This window comes from Aythya fuligula, chromosome 6 (assembly GCF_009819795.1).
Source record: "Aythya fuligula isolate bAytFul2 chromosome 6, bAytFul2.pri, whole genome shotgun sequence".
Taxonomy (NCBI): domain Eukaryota; kingdom Metazoa; phylum Chordata; class Aves; order Anseriformes; family Anatidae; genus Aythya; species Aythya fuligula.
The window spans coordinates 11,511,716-11,532,800 of record NC_045564.1 but is presented as its reverse complement, the minus strand read 5'-3'; the positions used below and the strand labels follow the sequence as shown (position 1 = coordinate 11,532,800).

At 37.0% G+C, this 21,085-nt stretch overlaps 1 protein-coding gene across 8 annotated transcripts in view; it reads right to left on the bottom strand.

The window, feature by feature from the left end:
• PCNT (pericentrin) overlaps positions 1-21,085 on the bottom strand; it is a 79,332-nt gene that overhangs the window by 48,029 nt on the left and 10,218 nt on the right. For 5 of the 8 annotated variants that reach the window (XM_032189704.1, XM_032189708.1, XM_032189705.1 and 2 more), the window contains exons 6-22: positions 20,798-20,962; positions 17,127-19,601; positions 16,928-17,020; positions 16,539-16,715; positions 15,331-15,586; positions 13,491-13,549; positions 13,147-13,321; positions 12,416-12,552; positions 11,823-11,934; positions 10,439-10,471; positions 8,732-8,999; positions 7,500-7,587; positions 6,272-6,488; positions 4,658-4,896; positions 3,452-3,927; positions 1,803-2,379; positions 579-812 (exon numbers count right to left, since the gene is read on the bottom strand). In XM_032189704.1, the coding sequence (XP_032045595.1) occupies positions 579-812; positions 1,803-2,379; positions 3,452-3,927; positions 4,658-4,896; positions 6,272-6,488; positions 7,500-7,587; positions 8,732-8,999; positions 10,439-10,471; positions 11,823-11,934; positions 12,416-12,552; positions 13,147-13,321; positions 13,491-13,549; positions 15,331-15,586; positions 16,539-16,715; positions 16,928-17,020; positions 17,127-19,601; positions 20,798-20,962 (5,781 nt within the window). The remainder of the gene's footprint in view (positions 1-578; positions 813-1,802; positions 2,380-3,451; positions 3,928-4,657; positions 4,897-6,271; positions 6,489-7,499; positions 7,588-8,731; positions 9,000-10,438; positions 10,472-11,822; positions 11,935-12,415; positions 12,553-13,146; positions 13,322-13,490; positions 13,550-15,330; positions 15,587-16,538; positions 16,716-16,927; positions 17,021-17,126; positions 19,602-20,797; positions 20,963-21,085) is intronic. The other 3 variants (XM_032189709.1, XM_032189712.1, XM_032189710.1) reach the window with 1 other exon arrangement.

Below are 21,085 nucleotides of genomic sequence, written 5' to 3'. Positions count from 1 at the left end.
AACATCAAACTTACACATAAACATTTTCAACAAGAAATTGAAAAGCTTTAGTGGCAACAATGCAGTTTGAAATCTTTCTTGAGTAGACCTATTTGAAAAACATTACCTACTATAATTTCACTAATAAAATAAATGAATGTTAGTGAAGTTGCTCACTAATAAAAGCTTAAAGTGAGTAGTTACTTTCCACAAATAGTTAATAACCCAAATCATTATTTATTTATTTGTGATCAAATATGGAAGCTTTAAAATATTGAATTCAGAAGGACAGGAATTAAAAAAAAAAGCAAGTGCCCTCCCACCCCAAAGGTAGAGAGGAAACACTATAGACAAGGATTTAAACTAAAAAAAAAAAAAAAAATAAGGCTAATGTGCATATATGAACTATTAAGTTCTTTTTAGATAGAGCATGGCTTACAAATATTATTTTTGTCCCTTCTTACCTATTGATACTATTAGAAGAAAACCAAAAAAAAAGCACCTAGGAATATTCCCTAACTTCTAAAATTAATAAAACTGAATTTACTCAGTGTGAATGAATGGCTTATTTCAGGTTCAGGTATTTGCAATTCTCTGACCTCTTGTTCATGTTCATGCTGTGCTTTTAGTTTCCCCAGTTCTTCCTCCAACTCCCTGGAGTATTCCTCCTTATGTTTCTTAATTTCTGCCTCATGAAGATCCTGAAGTTCTTGCAGCGCCTTTCTATGTTTTTCTTCCATACGCACTACTTCCTCACGTAATATATCCAGGGCTAGATCTTTTTCTTCTTCCAACAAACGTCTTTGATTTTGAAGAGCTGTTTTCAAATCATTCTGTATAAGTATTAATTTAAAAAGGGTAAAAAAAAAAAAAAGTAAAAAGGTTATAAAAGTACAAATATTTTTGTAACTCATTTGTAAAGTGAATGTCCTTTTGTATCAAAGTTTAAGTAAACATGATCAACGTTGCCTCATGAATAAGAAGTATACACACACATGCACATACTCTGTATCACTGAAATGGGTTTATGCTTCCTATCTCTAACAGTTCTGTAAGTCCCCTGCCTTTTCTGGACATGGTGAGAGAAGTCAAAAACCGAAACTAAAACCACGACAACAAACATTACAGCTATCTGGAGGATCGTCAAGTATCAGCTATGAAATAACAGCCTTCTTACCTCTTTGACTTGGAAAAATTTTGATATCATTTTTTACATACCCAAACCATAAAAGATCTCAGATGTCTGTCCATACACACTTGTGCTTTGTACTCCTCCTTTTAAGCACCTTAACACAAGACACACACACACTCACCAGCCACTCCCCAAATCCCACCTAGGACTCGGAGTACCTTTCTTCTATTCTTCCCTCAGGTCTATACCACTAAGGAGGACCTTGCAATTCACAGAGATGTACCTTAACCTACAGAAATACATTTACTCAATACCACTCAGTTCTAAAGAATTACATGGTAATTCTACTAGACAGAGGAACTCCGAGCCACAAAGCAGAGACCCTCCAATTGGAAATTATGTTAAACTTGCATCTCACATATATTCTCCATACACTGAGATAGAAAACTCATTAGTCTGAGTGTTTGGGGAAGGGATGACAGACAGACTTTTTAATCTTTGGTTTCCTACTTCAACTCACAGTATGACCATGCAAGTTTTAGTGCTGGCACAAAGGAGCCTGTAGAAAACACCCTCAAAGAACAAGGGTAAAAAGTGATCCCATGCATTTCAACATTTTCTCACACTTAGCCAGGCTTAAAAACATAACATGAAATTTCACCTTCTATGTTAAGTTCTCTTTCTGACTCACCTTATGAAATTCTTCTGCTTCCACAGCCATAGTTTTAAGTTTTTCCATATGCACAGTAGCTAGCTCAATTTTCAAATTGTTTTGTGCAAGCTGAAGTTCCTCGGCATACTTTAATTTCAACCTCTCTATCTCTTGAGCCAAGTGTGCCTGATCCATTCTGTCCTTTTCACGGAACTGTTCTGTGTGATGCAGCTGTAGCTTCTCAAGAACCTGCCTGTGTTCATCTCTTATATTCTGAATTTCTGACAGGTAGGATGACTCCAAGGAATCCAGGTTTGATAAGTGTTTAGCCTCCAGTTCATCAATTTGTGCTTGATGTTTTGTCTGCAGTTCAGCAACAGAAGCTTCAATCTGAATCTGATGTTTACTTTCTAGCGTAGATTTTAGCAACTCAATTTCAGCTTGGTGCTTTGTCTGAAACTCAGTTGTAAGAGACAAAATTTGCTGCTTATGCTTTTCCTGTAACTGCTGACTTTGGAGTTCTAGCTCATCAACATGTTTCTTCTTCAGCTCTTGGAGAAGAATCTCTTGCTCAGTAGTAAATTTCTGAGTCATAGCTTTGTGTTCCTCCATAAATCTACATTATTTCCAATAAAGTTGAAAGAATATTGTCAAAAAGGCACTTTTTGTTGAAATAACAAATAACAAAGAGGTAGGCCTTATTTAGCCTCCACACCTTCAGCTTTATGTTTCTAATACATAGCTAATTCAAAGCAAACCACAACGATGATTTCACAGCCACATAAGTTACAGTTTAGGCAATGTAAGCTGGTCATATCTGGATATTATTAGTTAGACTGGAACCCCTATTAAATTCCTACTAACACAGAGTAACATGCAAACCTTGCTCTCTCAGTCTCATTTAAAGCCCATTGATGGGGTAGTACAGGAAATTAACACTGACAAAGAGCCCACAAATACAAGATGAATTTCAAAACCAGTTTGAGCAAATATTGCCATACAAAAGCATCTAGGAAATAGTACATACATTTCAAGTGTGTGCCTTATTACTGTTTACTTGCAGACAACATCTCTAAATGTATGAGGTTTAGACTAAGACTTAAAACCACTGTGGAAGCATATGAGGGAAACATGAGCTTCTCCAAATTAATCTCAGCTTTCCGAGGTCTACTTAAAAGCTTGATGGAGAAGATTTAATATCTTAAATGCTCCAATTTGCAGTAATCATTAATTATAGTATCAACCATCAACCTCAGCATTCAGTGGATAACTAAAGCTTCATTTACTGGGGAAGGCTTGCTCAAATTCGTTTGAATAGTTTGAACAACCTTGAAAATATTTCAAGAATTTTCCCATTTATATGTCCTAAATGTTTCCTTTCCTCTAAGACTAATACAGGATTTTCATCTGCATGGTGTATTCTTAACTGAAGTGAAATATAACAGTCAGAACTAGACCACGTTTGCTAGACTAGATTTAATGCATTTACTTGAAGTAAAATTCTATAGAAACTGTAATGGACAGCATTACTGTTCCTTGATAAAGCTTTACATATATAAGTAATCTGGTGCCATCAAGCGACAAACCTACATCACTGTCACTTCCCAGATTTAAAATAAGAAAACAATATCTGAATGAGAGACTAATCATTCCTCATGAGTACTTGAGCATTTTCACTTAAGACTTACTTGTTTTGTGCTTCCGTAAGTTTCAGCGCACATTCTTTCTGCAGACAAAGCATGGCCTTTTCCATTTCTTCTTCCATGAGCACTTTGGCTGCCTGCAGATCACTCTCATATTGTTCCTGAGATTTCTGGATAGCCTGTGCACTTGCAAGACTGTCCTCCAGTTGCTGCAAGTTGTTTTGCTGCTCTTTTACTAACTTTTCTAATTCTACAATTCTGGCAGCTTGGTAATCTTGGAGCCGATTCATTTCTGCTTCACGAACTTCAAATTCCTTTTGCAAATTCTGTTTCTCACATTCCAATCTATTTTGCAGTTCTACACGCAACAATGATAATTTCTCTTCTGCTTGGATTCTCTGGTCCTCACTTTCATGTTTCCATTTATTCTCTTTTTCTTTGTACATAGTCTCTATTTTCTGGATTTCTTCTCTGGCTTCCCTTAATTCATTCTTGTGATTCTCAGCAATTTTATATTTTACCTGCAAACACATTTATTAAAATTGCATAAAATAACAGAACCCAACTGAAGTAAATACTCCCAGGCATTTAATGTCTTGGAGAGATTTGATTCTCACAGACAAGTCACTCTTCCAAACAAAAGAAAGGCTAAAATGAATTCAAGTACCTATAAATTGACAATTCACTTTTAAGAATTAATTGGGGTAGGGGAAAAGAAGAGAATAAAGAATTCTGATTGTTTGCTTCAGAAGACAGTCCTATCAAAACCAGAAAATGCTTTGTGGTAACATATTCAGCAGAAGGGCTTTTTCTATTTCTATTTTTCAATTTTCCATTACTGCGTGATACATCACAGTATGGAAGTGCATGACCTTACTTAGACCTATCAAGTGCTGCTCCACAGGATGAACTTATGTACTTGCCTGTATTAGAAGCAGTGTACATATGCTTGACCCACATTAATGAAAATGGTAGACTGGACCAACCCTTGAAACATTTGTCCCCTCACGCTGTCTGTGCTCTTAAATGCTTAGTTCCCTTGCAGATTAACTTTTCTTCAATGCTAATATGCTCTGAACTTCAGACTTGCATTCCAGTATCAAAGCGTATCCATGCAACTCTATTTAAACCTGAAGCTACCATCACCAACTAGGCACATTTTAAAATAAGTGCCACATGTACTTCTCCTGGCCTACCTAGCAGATCTGCACTTACCCAACTCTATACAAACAGCCCTGTAACTTGGATTACCTGTTCCATTTCCCTTTTCAGATGCTTCTCATTCTGCACTGAAATATCTTTTTGTTTAGCAATCTCTTCCTTTAAACGCTTTATTTCATCTGAAAGCTCTGCAATATGCTGTTTCTCAGAGTGGAGGAGAGAAAGCTTGACTTTGTGCTCTTCCTCCAGTACAGACACTCGTGTGGCAACCTCCATTTCAACTTGACGTGCTGCATCTTGAGCACTCTGTAGGCGTAATTTGGTGATTTCTGGTGGAAAACAAAACAAACAAAAAACACTGAAATGACTTTCTAGAATTTATTTAGCAGGTCACAGTAATGCACAGTAATAAAGCTGAATATTATCAGGGATGCAATTTATCAGTAGTCATACTAACTAGAGGCAAACAAGAATCACAGATACAGTTGTGTGTTACATAGTTAACTGTGAGTTATGGATGAGTTAAAACGTGTGTAATATTGTGCTCTCAGAAGGAGGCTGCAAATACAAGAACTGCCATGATTCCTTATCTGCACCTCAACAATACATGCATTTCCTATTGAATACGAGCCGGCATATTTATATAAATTACAAGAGTGCTTTTTTCAAGAAAAGCAGCAACTGTTAAGAAATTAATGCGACTTATGTGGCTAGTTTTATGTAAACTTAGCTGTAAGAGGAACTTTATCTTGAATTCTATAGCTAAAGTTACCTATTGTAAATTCTGTTCTCCATAAATACTTTCCTCTTTGTTCTCAAATTCATTCCAATATGTATACCAACTACTGGAAAATGTGGGAGGAAAATAATATTGAAGTTAAATGAACAGAGGGCAATCAAATCTATGAAAAACACTGGCAAAAGAGGTGTGGAACAAAGAACGGAAGTTGATGTATTCTGTGGAATGAACTGAGAAATGTCCTACTTCACCTAAACATATCAGGTATTTAACATGCCTGACAGATTATATTTATTTGAAAGTTTTAGTGTTTTAGTGTTTTTTAGTGTTAATTCACAAATTGACATCAACCTTCTAGACATCAAGTCTAGACATCATGTAAACTTAACTCCTTTTAGCAACTGCTCCTCAGTTGCAGTAGGTTTTTACCACAGAATAAGCAACTTCTGGTCACCACATCTTTGAAAGGAACCTTTTTCATTTAGGTAATTAGTCTCCTAGACAGCCTGGCTGTATTATTTCTGAGAAGATCATGTGAGACAACATTATAAGCTTTGTGGATGTGACAATGTGCTGTCATCTGCTGCCTCCACCAATAAAACCTATTATCATAGAATATCCAGAGTTGGAAGGGACCCACTAGGATCCTCAAGTCTAACTCCTGGCCCCACACAGCTCTACCCAAAAATTCAGACCATATGACTAAGAGCACAGTCCAAACAGTTCTTAGAGCCCAACAGGCCTGGTGCCATGAACAACTCAACATAACCATAAAAGTCAAAAGCAAAGTGCTCAACATTAGGAATTAAGAAGTGTTAAGTGTTCTTTATAAAACAAACAAACAAACAAAACAAAAAAAACAACAAAAAGTTAATTTCATCAGATAACCTTTAAATATTTAAAGAAAAGCATAAGCCACACAAGCAGCTTACCATTTTACTTCCCAGTTTGTCAGTTAATCTTACCTTTGATATGTTCATCTGAAAGCCTAGCACGGAGCTGCTCAAGTTCTAAACAATGCTTTCTTTTCATTTCCTCTATTTCTACTATATATTTGTCTGACAGATCCTTCTTCATTTTCCTTAGGTCCTCTTTATATTGAAGTGCAAGGGAAGACCTTAATGAATCTAATTCATGTTTGTGCTGTTCTTTAAGTTGTACCTGCAAACAGGCAAGTTCTTCCTATATAAAAAAAAATGGATTAAAAAGACATCTTCAGCTTTGCGTTGAGGAAACCATGCCAAGATTCTTTCAAGGGGAGCAGTAAATTAATTGCACTACGCAGCGTGTGCTTGACATGTATCTATCTGGCTTACAAAAACCCTGCTGATTTGCTCCTGCCACTTCATCTGCTACTACTGCAACAGAATCCCTCGAGGTATATATGCTCTGGAATCACACGACAAGTCAGCAGAGTTTCAGGAGTCATTTGACAGTATAATAGAGAAGAAGGTCCCACAAGCATCTGGGTGGAGAAACCATCAACTCTCAACACTGAAGAGACCCCCACCTTCCCTACATACAGAGCCTAGACATCAATCTATGAATGCAGTTTCACACTCAGCTAGGAAACAAATTACAGCAATTTAGGAAAAAATGATATATACTTCTCATTTGTTTTATCACTGAGATTTTGTGTATATTACTAATGAAACTGAGCTCATGCTGTCCTGTGCAGGTCTTGTTTCCTCACTAAAAATATTAATATTTTTAAAGCTAATTTAAAAATCTTAAAATGAAAAAAAAGTCTTTGGGAACTGTTAGACAACTTAAATTAAATCGAACGTAAGTTTTATCTTAAAATTACAAGGGACATGAAAAGAGATGTATACGTAAAAGAGAGCAAATTAGTGTCTACACTTCAGAAAAGAGAGCAATGAAAAGCACAATCACTACAGAAGCTACAGAGAAAAACTCCGTGAAATCTGTACTTGTGTGGAAGAGATTTGATAAGAACTCTGTCCTTATTAGGAACAGGATAACCCCAATAAAAGACACACAGACCCTCACATTTGATCTATTCTAATTTGGGAATTATTTAGAACTGATGATTTAATACACATTTGGCAAAAATAATTAAGCCATAATAAACATCTCAAATATAATTAACTTTCTTGATAACTGGGAATTAGACATAATTTTCATACAGATCACGTATTGACTAGAAGAACTTCAACAGATCAGAAATACTACCTTATGCTGCTCCACATGTTGACTTAGCTGATGAAGATGAAGATCTCTTCTCTCTTTCTCAGCAGTCTCTCCAAAAACTGTGACAGAACTAAGAAGAGAAAGAGTTTTAAAGTCATATCACGTGTCACAAATTAGGTTAAACAAACCTGCTGACTTACAATATGGTATTGAAAGTAGGCAAAGAGCAACAGTAATAGCTACATGGGAAAGCATCCTCCACATTCATAGAATCATAGAATGCTTTGGGTTGGAAGGGATATTAAAGATCATGTAATCCCTCCTTATTACATTACAGCTCAAGGCTGCCCTTGAGCTCCACTTTCCCCACCAGCCCTTCCTTCTTGGTGAGAATAAGGTCTAGCATAACACTGTCAGTGCTTCATGTGACACCCTCACTGTCAGGTACTGGAACAAACTCTGGGCTGTATGTAAAGATTGGTTGCCACAGCTTTGAATAAGTAAAAATGACTTCCAAATACTAAAACTGAAGAATAGGCTGCTTACAGCAGGCTTAGTGTCCCACACGTCTTTATTCTACAGCTCTGGTACCAGTAAAAATAGGGATTGCTCTTGTGTTCTCTGGAGGCTGCTTGAAAAGACTTTGCAAATCCTGGTACTTTTGCAGAGGGATTATGTGGAAGTAACTGATTAGCAACTTTGTGGTAGAGAGTTAGAAGAGACCGTCTCAAAAGAGGAGAATAAAAGTTTTCCTTGTTGAGGGGAGTTTTATATACTTGTTTCGGTATCCTTTCATAGGAAGATAATCTACTTCAAAAAGTTTATTTTATTCATTTTATTCTCAATGTTTATGCCTTGCTTTTCAAGGAAAATCACTTATAAATGCATATTGTAAATTGGGCTGCCTTACTCAGCTCCACTCAGCTTCATGAATCATGGAATCATTTAGGTTGGAAAAAAACCTCTAAGATCATCTAGTCACATGTAGATCATCATGTCCCTAAGCACCACATCTAACCGTCTTTTAAAGACCTCCAGGAATGGTGACTCCACTACTTCCCTGGGCAGCCTGTTTCAATGCCTCACCACCCTTTCAGTGAAGAAGTTTTCTCTAACATCCCATCTAAGTCATATTCAACTTCCATTGCTGGCTTTCTAACTTCAAATCGCCTCATGTCCAGTCCCAACATACTTAATGGCTAACATCACCTTTTATACAAATGAATGGAAGCACTCCATCATAACATTAGATGAAAAGAAAAGGAATAGACTACCTGATACCCCCTGCTTGATCCTGACTCATGACCGCCTCCTCTGACAATGAATATTCTTTCAGTTCTTCCAGTCTCTGTTGCAAGAAAGTCAATTCTTCTCTGTAGTTTTCTTCAGCAACTCTTAACTTTTGTTCAAAGTAAAGTCTCAACTGTTCTAATTCAGTCTCATGCTCATTTTTTCTTTGCTGACGCTGCTGTTCAAATTCTTGTTTTAAATGCTCTATTTCTTCCACCCGTGATGCACGAGCCAGGAGCTGCTCTCTTAATTCTGGAATAGAGACAAGAACAATGTAAGTACTCAATAGTGTACAGCTCAAGAAGTCATTCTGTGAAGATCAGCCAAATTTTAGTTTTTGAGATGGCAGCAAAATGCTATCCTGCAAACTGCATAAGAAAATGAACTTCTGAAAACCAAAACTTTCCTTCCTCAGAAGACAGTAAAACAACTTTCGCCATTTATACTGCATTCAGAGAAACCATTATCACAATCAAAACTTTCAACAGACTGTTAGCCCCCCTAGTTTCTTTGTGCCTTGGGCTTAGGCCATTGACATGTAGAGCTCTGCAGTAATGTTTAATCTTCAGTTAAGATCATTTAATTTGCTCCATGAAAAAACTTCCAAAGTAAAGTAACTTTAGTACAAAACTATGCAGAAAGACACTGCACAAGAAAAAAATCTGGACTACTTTAGCAATGGTTTGGCTATCCTTCAGAAGCTTGCACAGAAGCCAAATTCACTGGCTCAAAAAGCCACCTAGACAAAAAAAATAGAATCATAGAATCATTAAGGTTGGAAAAGACCTCCAAAATCATCTGGTCCAACCATCACCTTACTACCAAGGTCACCCACTAAGCCATGTCCCCAAGCACCACATCCAACCTTTCCTTAAACACCCCCAGGGATGGTGATGCCACCACTTCCCTTAGCAACCCATTCCAGTGCCCGACTGCTCTTTCTGAGAAGACATTTCTCCTCATTTCTAGTCTAAACCTCTCCTGGTACAACTTGAGTCCATTCCCTCTAGTCCTATCACTAGTTACCTGTGAGCAGAGGCCAAGCCCCAGCTCCCCACAACTTCCTTTTAGATAGTTGTAGGGAGCAATAAGGTCTCCCCTGAGCCTCCTCTTATCCAGACTAAACAACCACAGTAGAAAACAGTCATCTTGGCTGCTTCAGCAAGCTACCCTTTATCACAGCACAGCCCCAGACGATGCCACTCAAGAAGCAATGTAGCTGATTGTCACAGTATGTTTTTGTATACCCCACCAGAAAACACACGTGGAGAAAAGAATCCTCACAGCAAACATGCAAACAGAAAGAATATGAGCAATAAGCACATGGCCTAAGTCTGCTTCTTAAGGCAGCCATTGAAAGGTACAGGGACCAGAGGAATCAAGTGACAAGCAGGGACTGGTGAGAACACTAATAGCATAGGCAAGGAAAGTCCAATCTCAGGTAGGTGTTACCTAACCAGCAAAGTCTGCTGGCATGACATTAACATAGGAAAGCATTAGACAATTTTGAATTAGGATGTCATTTTTTAGTCAGCAGCTAGATAATTGGAATGCTGCTCTGTGTTCTGAAACCACTGTGGTAAGTTCTCAAACCAGTTCAAATGCGTTGTCAAATGACGACTTGAGTGGAGAAAAGTAGAGTAAAACAAAACAACATTAAGATCTCCTCATGCAAAAAGAGATACCCTCACCTGGAACATGGGCTTCCATCTTGGATTCACCATCTCAAGCATGATGAAGGAGAAACAGAAAGGGTCCAAATAATGGTAATGTGAGTGATTAGATGCATAGAAAGACATTTGAAGGGTTAATAAAGATTAGGGCTACTGAGAGGGAATATAGGAGTTCAAGCAAATACTAAGTCGTGCTGTCTGAATACAAAGGAAACACATACAGCAGTGTTAAAATCATGTTGCCTAGCTGTTTTAACTCTTCAAAATTAATTCTTTCATTTATTATACATCTGTTGTGCACATACACCTGAGAGATTCACATTTCATTTCAACCAAAAGAGTGTCAACTGATTACTACACCATAAAGTTGACTATGCTAAGTTTAATAATGTCAATAAGAAATCTTAAGATATATAGAGCTCACCATGTCACATTTTGTCAATACCCCAGAGATTTTCTTTCAAGCTTTAAAACTTTTTTAAAACTTTAATGCAGATACATATAAGACTAACCAAAAAAAAAAAAAACAAGAACACTGCTCCTGTTTAAGTGATTTGTTTTTTAAAATTAAACCATCCTTTTGGAAAAAGCAGCTTATTTTTAGCCTTGCAGGAAAACATCATCATTCATTCTGATTTCAGTAGTATTACCTGAAGGTTGTTATTCTATTTTTAAAATACAGATATTTAATCTGAAGCTTTTCTATATCTAAGAATTATGTGTTTCAGAAGATTCAGAGGACGGTGAATCTCCAGTTTGAGCATCAATGAAAAAGGCTTTTATTTAACTCATCTCACAACTGAAGAGGAAATAAAACATTTTTACCTCAAGACATAACCTAATCACTCAGTTTTTGAAAGATTTCAGCTTTAAAAAAAAAAAAAACAACCAAAACTGATCTCCTAATTATATCCAAATAAAAGAGAACACCTTCACAGTTACAAACTTCGTGAAAACCAAGCAGTCATCTTTACTGTCTAGCAACAATTAACAGTTTTCGCAACTGAATTTATAGCCCTTTTTCTAGTGAATATAAATAGGAGCACATTCCATAGACCAGCATTTTCTCCATTTGAACTACATTACATTTAAAGCTGCAATTAAAGCGTTTTTCACTAAAGATTTTTATAGCATGCAGGGGTAGAGCAGGAGGGAAAAAGAAAACGACAAGAGTGAGCATTTTGTCACAGCCACACCATGCTTTCTGACATTGCAGGACCGACTAGTCGTACAGCGCTGACTTGCCTCTCACTTCAGAAACCTTCTAGGCACACAATCACTAGGGTATAACCTACTCTACACATCTGTGACCTAGATGCGTGCTTCTGGTACATGATTAAAAGCTTTTCATATCAACAATGCATAGTTCCATATGAACAAAACGCATCCAGTTTGAACATACCATTTAACTCCTGCCGATTTGCTCGGGTACTGTCAAGTTGAGACCAAAGCTGCCTGACTTCTTCTTGTGACTGAGTCTTGAATTCTTCATGCATGTTATGAAGTTTTTCCAGCTATGGAGAAAAAATAAATAGTTTTGTTCTAATTGATTATTATCATGCAACATAGACAGTTCTGTCAGGACAAGGTAGAGACACTAGTGACAAGCAGATTCTCAGATCCTGACCCAGGTTACCAGAGATACTGAGTAGTACTTAACTGTTAGACCTACACCTCTAACAGAGGGTTTTGTTCCTGATGCTGTATTTGTCATCACTAGCAAGAATTAAGTATTAGCTAGATAAGAAAGTAACTTAGGAACCAAAACATCAAGTGCATTAATACAGAAGGAGTGGCACTGAATTGCAGAACAGCAGTTGTGTTCAGAAGATTCTGAATCCCTAAAGACCCAGAGAATATACCTATTTTATGAACGTACTTTGCATTTTCTTTAAAACCCCTAAATACAAACAAGTTACCTAAGTGATGAGTATATAGTCTATTTTTGTGACACACAGAGTAATCAACCCTTCAAAGCTAAGAAATTCTATTTACCTCCTTCTGAAGATTCTGCTCTTTTTCTTGGCTTTTCATCTTTATATCTTCTAGGAGTTGGTTATGTTCAGTCTGCAGCTGTTCACGTAACTTTGTGATGGCTAACTGGTGCTGTTTCTCAAGATCTATACATTTTACTATAATTAAAAAGTAATTCTGTTACATCACCATCCTGGATGCTGAATAACCTACGTAACCATACTGTGATGAAAATAAAAAGGCATATGTCCAGACAGAATGCTGGCTTATGACATTTCCTACAGGATTCACAGCCATACATGACAGTACTCCCATATCATTACAAAAATCTTGAAAAATAAAGGGTTTCAAAGTCTAACATTTCTACACAGAGCTACCTAGTTCTCTATATCCCACACTGTTAACTAAGAGGTAACCAGCAGTAGTACCAGAGAGATGAGCATCTGCTCTCTGTATATATAAACAAGCACCTTGAACTAGAAGCACGTTTACCAGGAAAAGGAAATCAAACATTTCTTTATGGACTACGAACACAGAATTCCTCCAACAACACTCAGCAGCAAGAAGTAGAACAGATGACCAGGAAGGACTATGAAGACTCAGGTCCTATTTTCAAGACAGTCTCATGCCATCAACCCAGTTTTGAAGTAATATATTAATATATTTTATATTTGCTTTTTATGTCTGTTTTAGAACACTTAGCTTTCTTATTGTTCAATAAAGAAAAGCACTTCCCAGACCATGGCACTTACATTCAGACTGTTCCTTCTCAAGAGAAACATGTCCCAGCTCCACTTTGACCTTTTCTAATTCCATTTCCAGAGCTTTTTGCAGTTCTGCCATCTCAGTCTGATGTTTTTCAGAGAGCTCTTTGCACATGTTTTCTAAACGCATCTTGGACTCTAATTCCCAGTCTCTTTTGACAGTCTAAGAGAGCAAGATATGAACATTGTTAAAGCAAACACATTTAGTTGTTTCCCCTCCACCCCCCCATTTTATTTTTTTTAAATAAATATGTTGTAGAGGCAGGACTTTTTTCACTAAACTAGAGCAGGAAGAAGTTCCATTTTTTCTTGTATAAGAACAGAATTTATACCTCTAATATCTGGGTATGTTTCTCTTCCATTTCCATTTCTATTTTCTTTCTCTGATCAACTGTGAAATAAAACACTATTTATTAATAAATGTATGTAAAATATCTTGCTTAAATGACAAGCAGAAATATAGGTGAAATACACATTTTCAACATCAAACTCAGGTCTTGAATAGGTAGGCATGCAGCAGCATAAGGTGCTGGGCCCTATCTAAACCCATTACGTAAATCTACTGTTATGTATATCCCAGTAAGTCACTTCCAGTTTAGAAAATGATAGATATGAGCAGTTAAAACTGCTAAGACAAGTCTAGAGGTTAAAGTCAGCTTAATTAGCAAAGCGAAGTTTACTTGAGTCTAAGGGATATGAACCACCTCCTTTATTCCTAAACATATTTATTCAAATGCGTATCAATATCATTTTAGTTGCCAGTATTTCATTGCACAACATTCAAGCGTTAGAACCATCTGTATCTTCAGAGACATGGCAAAAGAATTAGCAGGCAGCAGCAAGTAGCAACCTCTTTTCAAGTGTCTTTTAAAAATGCCTAGGAAACAGAATGGAAGTCAGATGCTATTGTCTGCTCCATTGTCAATGACACCTTCTCAACTCCTCCCCAGATTCTTTCCAACTTCCGACTCAGCACCTTTCTTGGTCTGTAAGAACTCTGGAAAGTGCTATCAGTCCCCTCCTCACAGCTGCAACGTACTGTTGCCTTATCTTAAGGCATTACTTGAAGTTTCTCAGCGAGAAACAAGATCCCAGAGACTGAGATGGTACCAGCTATCCAGCCAGTGGTCAAGAAGAGGACAAAATTTCATCTATGTTAAAAGACAAGTGTCACAACACCCAAATGAGTCAAGGCCATGCCCAATCACCACCTCCCTCTATCCTTCCAGGTAACAGCATCCATAATTCTCTCCTCTCTCCTGCCTCACCTGATTCTGGACTTTTCTCAGTCCCTGCAATCAAGCACTCTGAAGCAGTTACATTCCTATCAAGTTACAGCACCAAAATGTAAAGAATACTGATCCTGAGAACTACGCCCAGACCTCTTCCTATTCCCAAATTCCACCATGCCATCAGTTCATTGTACTGGTGATTGCAAATGCCTTTCTATTCTTGAGTCAAAGAGACAGAGCACCCAAAACATCATCCACCTCTCAGGGAAGGACAACTTTTCCTAAAATTTGTTCAGTAAAATTGCTGCAGGCCTTATCTTTCTTCAGAAATTTTCTTCTGATCTGGGAGGGGGCAAAAAAGTCTCCAAAATGCCCCGACCACCATCAGCAGGCCTTCAGTTCTAATAGCTGCACCATTCCTCTTGGTCATGACAAAACACAACCTGATATCAAATATATCAGAAAAAACAGCTGGTTCAATTTCTCACTGAGCCTTTCAGTTCCTTTCCAACTCCTTTCTCCTACTTTTGAAACGTAAAAGCATGCAAGCCAGGAAGAATTTTCTATCTTGTTGGGAACATAGCAGCCAATGTTGACTTAGGACAATAAAAGACCCTTAAACATATAGGGTAAAAGCTCTACACTTTGCACCGATTAAATTCTTTGGGACATCTCTGTCTAATGCTTCCTAAAACCAGCTAGTTTTTTCAGTATTTTTTTTTCCTTTTAAATCAGAGGTAGTAACAAAACACCAATGTAGCTGAAGAAGAATTAAGGTTAGGTCTAGACAACTTCATTTTTGCATGTAAGATGTCATCGTGCACATGCAAGCCTAGCCAATGCCCCTAATCAAGGCAATGCCAGCTTTCAGTCAAAAGGCCAGCTCTACACCCTGATAGCAAAGAATAGAATAATACTGATTGGATTTCAATTTTAATACCTAATTCTTGCTGATACTTTGACTTAAGGTCTTCTTTTTCCTTCAAGCACTGTTCTTTAATCTTCTCCCACTCCAGCTGATGGCGGCTTTGCAGAATTGCTACTTCCTGAGCACGCTTATCATTGAGCATCTCCCGTAGCTCCACAAGTGCAGTTTCCTTTTCTTTTCTCAAGTTAGACTGAGTAAGCTCAAGCTGAGAGGTGTGCATATTATTTAAGCTTAGGCGTAAAGCTTCCAATTCGAGACTGTGCAGGGTCTGTAATGGAGAAGAAAAAGCATGTCCCTCTCCTGTTCACTGTTTTCATCACTAGCTTCAGTTTGAATTGCTTTCAACTACTAATGCATCTAAGTTTTGCTTTCCTGTAGTTGAAAAATGTTTCTTCATGGCAGGGACAGAACCCCAAAATCAACTGACTTCTATTACAGATTTAAAAATTATTTTCCATGTAAAGTAGGTGGTTTCCCTTACCTGCCTCTTAACTTTATCTCCAACCAAATACCTTGCATCTGTCCATTTCTTCACAATTTCTTCACACAAGCACACCACATCCCTTCATTGTCTATTACAAAATTCCTCTTATTTGCTATTGCTTATAAAATGATTCAAAGCAAAAGTTCTAAAGTGGTATTGAAAAGTGGAAATTAAATTCACCAGAAGTATTAAACATCCATCAGTTAGAAATGGCAGCTAAAACAGGCTGACAACTTTCCTATTCCTGGATAAACTACATAGTATACCAGTATCTTGTAATTAGACTTATGACTAGACACGTTCTTAACCATTTCTACTTTGTATTTACTGGAAGTGTTCAAAAGCCCAGTAAATACTTAGGGGAAAGTCAGGTTTACATACTTAAACACAGAAGTAATACAAATTACATTAATGGAATATATACATTAATATATATTTTATTTTTATAAATTTGTCAAACTTGACATGAAAATTGACTGTTTTGTCTTTTGGGTTTTTTTAGGCCATTAATTGAAGCATCGGATTTCCTTTGAAATTAATGTCAATATACAATAGCAGTGAGGATGATCCTAGGGAGCTCTTTCAGAACATATCAACTACTGCCCACTAAAGAAACATTCTTAATTAAATTTCAGCATTTCATAAAATAGCATACACATGACAAACAAAAAAAATATAAATCAAGGAACCTTCTCTTTGCAAGAAATACAGTAATTACTGTGTCTCTTTATTTTACCTGTGATTGGAGCTGGGCTTGCTCAATCTCTGCTTTGTGTGTGGCTGCCATTTGTTTCTGAAGTTCATCCAACAGGTGTTGGTGTTCTCTATTTAGTGAAGCACGGAGCTCCTCCATTTCCTCTTCATGCTTAGTAATTAGTTCAGAGATTTCACGTTCATGCTCTCGTTCATGTACCTGCACAGAACACTCAGGTAAAGGTTTTTCTTCAAAACAGTGTTTGTTAGTCTCACTAAAAAGTTACCAGTCAAAATCTTCCCTTCCCCAAGACCCCAAATCAAAGACAAATAAAAACAGTTACAAATAGATTTTTCCAACTCCAAAACATTATGGACAAACAACGCAAGATTAGTTTATTTTTCTGAAATAAGCCTGATTACCCCATTTACCTTTTTTATTAAAGCAAGCTGTTCTTTTCTTTCTTCCTCTAACTTCTGCTGCTTTTCAGCTCTATCTTTTATTTCATTATTTAATTCTTCTATCTGAAAACAGAGATAGAAACATTTGCAGTGAGTACTTTAAGTATTCTGAAACCCAAAAACTGCCATTATTGGTGTTGCCTACCTCCTTCTTGTGTGTCAAACTCACTTTAGTTAATTCCACAAGGTGCTGAGACTCCATTTTATCAATTTCCTCTTTGTAATGTTTCACCATCTCAGACTGTGCCTCCTGCACAGCTTGTGCAGACTGAAAGGACTCCTGCAAGCGATTTTCAAGCTCCAGCTGAACCTTCTTCAAATGAGTTATTTCTTCAATTAGCTGGCTTTCTTTCACATTGTATTCAGTACTTTTTGCCTCTATTTCAGCATTAAGCTTATTAATTTCTGCATTATTCAAGTTCAACTTGTCCTCATATCCCAATCTTTCACACTCCTGTACTTCTTTGAGGTTTTGCACCTCAGTATTAAGTTCACATATGTTTTTCTCAAGATCTGCTATGATGCTAGCATTTGCTGCTAAAGCATTCTCTGCTTTTATTAGATCCTTCTCCATGGATGATAATCTCTTGCACAACACTGTTTTTTCCTTCAATAAGAGTGCTAAATTTTGTTCTTTGTTACTGATTTCAGCTTTGAGCAAATCCTGTTCTTTTAGCAATGTCTCTTCAAGTACAGCTTTCTGACCAAGAAGTTCTGTTATTGTCAGATTTTTAGCCTTCTGAGCATCAAGCTGGGTCTGCATTTGATCCCTTTGACTTTGCAGAACAGCCAACTGACGCCCAAAGAGAGACTGTACTTCACTTGTTACAGAATCAGAAGCTGTTTTCTGCTCTTGTACTTCTTTCACTAATTGCTCCTGAGTTCGCAGCTGCACCATCAACATTTCTCTTTCTTCCTGGAGGTCTTTCAGCATTTGTTGGCAGGTAGAGAATTCTGATGTTTGTGTTAAAGGCTCCACAGCATGGTAAGGTTGGCCACCATTCTCACCCTGTTGCTTTATTAGGTGGCTTATTTTGTTTTCAAGTTCTTTCTCCTTTTCTATTTTCTGAAGAAGTTGCTTTTCACAACAAACCCGTGCTTCACGTTCCTTGTTCAGTTCCACATGCATAAGAGAGAGCTCAGCTAATACTTTTTTCCATTTTTCAGCAGCTTCTTGGGTCTCCCATTGAGATGTTTCTAAGGCTGACTCCTTTTCATGAAGCTGTTCAGTTAGCTGGTTTAGTAGACAGATGTGTGAAGCTCTCTCATCATCCTTCACAACATCACAGTTGCTTATTTTGTTTTGCTGCAGGGAACCATCTGACAAAAATGAAATGAAGTCCTCTACTTCCACCTCAGTCTTTTCAAAAGTCTCTTGAGCCAAACTGCTATGACATGTTTTTTCATCAAGGCCAAAGTTGAATAGAGGAGATTTAAAATCCATGCTGGGTTCTAAAAGCACATTACTGTCTGATCCGTACCTACTGCATCTATCTTCTTCAATGGCATAACCTTCAGAACTACCTGACAAATATGACTGCTCTGGTCTTTCTGTGGAGACGAGATATTTAGCCAGCATGTCTTCATCAACAGTGAAAAATGTAGGTTCTGACAATTGTTCTTCAGACAGGTAATCTCCTTCATTACCTTCACTTTCTTCAATCCGTGAACTCATTATTTCTTTTGATTCACCTCTTGATGAGTCTACTCCCAGTTCGCACTGGAACTCTAGTTCTTCGGGAACAAACTCTTCCTCACCTTTAAACTGACATGGTTTATTCATTACCTCCTCAAGTACCAGAGCTGCAGAGAGTGAAGCATCTGGTAAAGTGTGTTTTTCCTTCAAGATCATTAGATTTTTATTGGAGACAATCTCTTCATTGTATTCTTGCCTTGCATCTGCACTGTTTTCAGCCTCAAAAAGAGGCTTTTTATGTAATCCGTGGATGCATGAATCCAGTTCCTGAATCTCTTCATTCAAGTGCTGTTTTTCTTGTTTATATTGCTGGGCCTCCTTGACCTGCTCTTCTGCCTCAGAAAGACGAGACTTAAAGACATCAATTAAAATTTTGTACTGAACCTCAATTTCAGTCTTCTGTCTCTGGAATTTTTCCTGCTGGTTTTCAAGTTTCTTCCTCAAATTTTGTTTATGAATTTCAGACTCATGAAGACTATTATTTAAGTTGATTATTATGCTGTTCAAATTCTGATTGTGTTCTTCAGAATTCAGAGCAGAGAGTTCTTTTTTTAACTGTTCAAGGTCATTTTTATATTTTAAAATCATTTCTTCTTCATATATCTGCTTGGTTTCTGCAATCTCTTTTCTGTGGCATTTCTCTAGCTCAACCCTCAAGTTCTCTAACTGTTTGCAAATATCCTTTTCGTGATTAGTTTTCAGTTCTTCAGTACACTGCTGTTCTTTCATTTTTGATAATGTTATTTCATTTTTTAATTCTGTTATTTCTGAGTCCCGGAGAGAAAGAGTATGTTGTAGTACAGACAAGTTAAATCTTTCTGATGTTAGGAGATCCTGAAGACTTTTAATGTGTTGTTCTTTTTCTCCTATGCTTTCATATAGCTGCTGTATTGTATCTTTCGTACCCTCTTCCATTAGAACAAGCAGATTTTCCTTATCTTTGGTATTCTTAAAAATAAAATACATGAAATGTGATGTTTTACTTTCCTTAAACCTCCTGTTTTTCATGTCTCTTCACAAATAATATATACCCTTAAGCGCATAGAGCATCATTGGCCTAGGCAATATGATTTTTAAGCATATCCTTGACCGTGGGATGCACTACTGAAACACTGATCAGCATGATAATATCAAGTTTTCCATGGAATAACAAATAATATGCCACTGACTCCAGAGAGAAAGGAAGACTGTCTGAAATTCCATGTATTTTGAATAGAAGTGAGTAAAATAATAAATTCTGCAGACACCTCTTCATCTCATATCCATTTACACACAGAAAACACCTTCCACTGGAGAAATAGGCCAAAGAACAGCCATGTCAAATTTTGATTCATCTTTGACTTAAAAATTTAAGACTTCTACCTATGGCATGGCTGGTTGTGTGCTTAAAGGAAATCAGACCTTCTAAGATACTCCTTCAATATATAATAGCAACCATAATCCCTATAAATTTGGTTCTAAAGACAGACTTGTTTTGTCCCATGACCATACCACTTCAGCAGTTCAGAATTATCACCAAATTTGAAACATGTAATTTAAGGTGGCAGAATTTTTCAACTTTATTTATTTTCCTGAAATGTTTACATGAAAATGCTCCCTCCAGGTTTTCTCTTTTGTATCTGAAACTAACATAATTAGAGATACAGTTAAAATGTATATCAAAATAAAAGTAACTGTTCAAATGCAACAGTAAAATTATTACATGCTTGCACAGCAACCTTCATCCCCTTGAAGCCTCTGCCAATTACCTTCCCATGTCAGTTCAGCAGTCCTATTTCTGACTGCAATTTCTTATACAACAGTTGAGTAACAGAGTTAAAGACCATCTCTTCTGTTATGGAAACAGATTGAGTAATTTCAATATTTAAGCAAATTTTAAAGAGCCAGAATTGAATTCTCATTTCTTACAAAAAAATTAAATTGTGAACAGCTATTTTGCCTTATCTTCTTACCTTCAGAAGAGTAGTTTTAATTACAGGCTAAAGAATAGTTTCAGTTCTGAAGCAACCATACTAGCTCATGCACAAATTAAACATTCATTACAGATTCTTCCTCCAAAAACAATCAACTCGGCTTACACAACTGAAACAAAAACGTGACTGTCTAGAACTCTTAAATTATAAAAGAACTTCAAGCAGTTTTACCTTCTGAGAAGACTCAAGCTGTACTTCTAGGTCATGTGCTCTCTGACGCAGCATCTCCAAGCGTATATTTTGTTCTTTAAATTGGTTCTGAAACAAGGACATCTGCTGCTGGGCTTCTAATACCTCTTTCTTCCCAGTGCTTTTACTCTTTAGCATCTCATTAACCTGAACACATATGTATTCACAATCAGAACATTTATATTATATTAACTCCTACACTAATCTCACCGCATGCATAAAATATACCATATTCATTTAATATAGATCTACTGTCTCTTTCATTCTCAC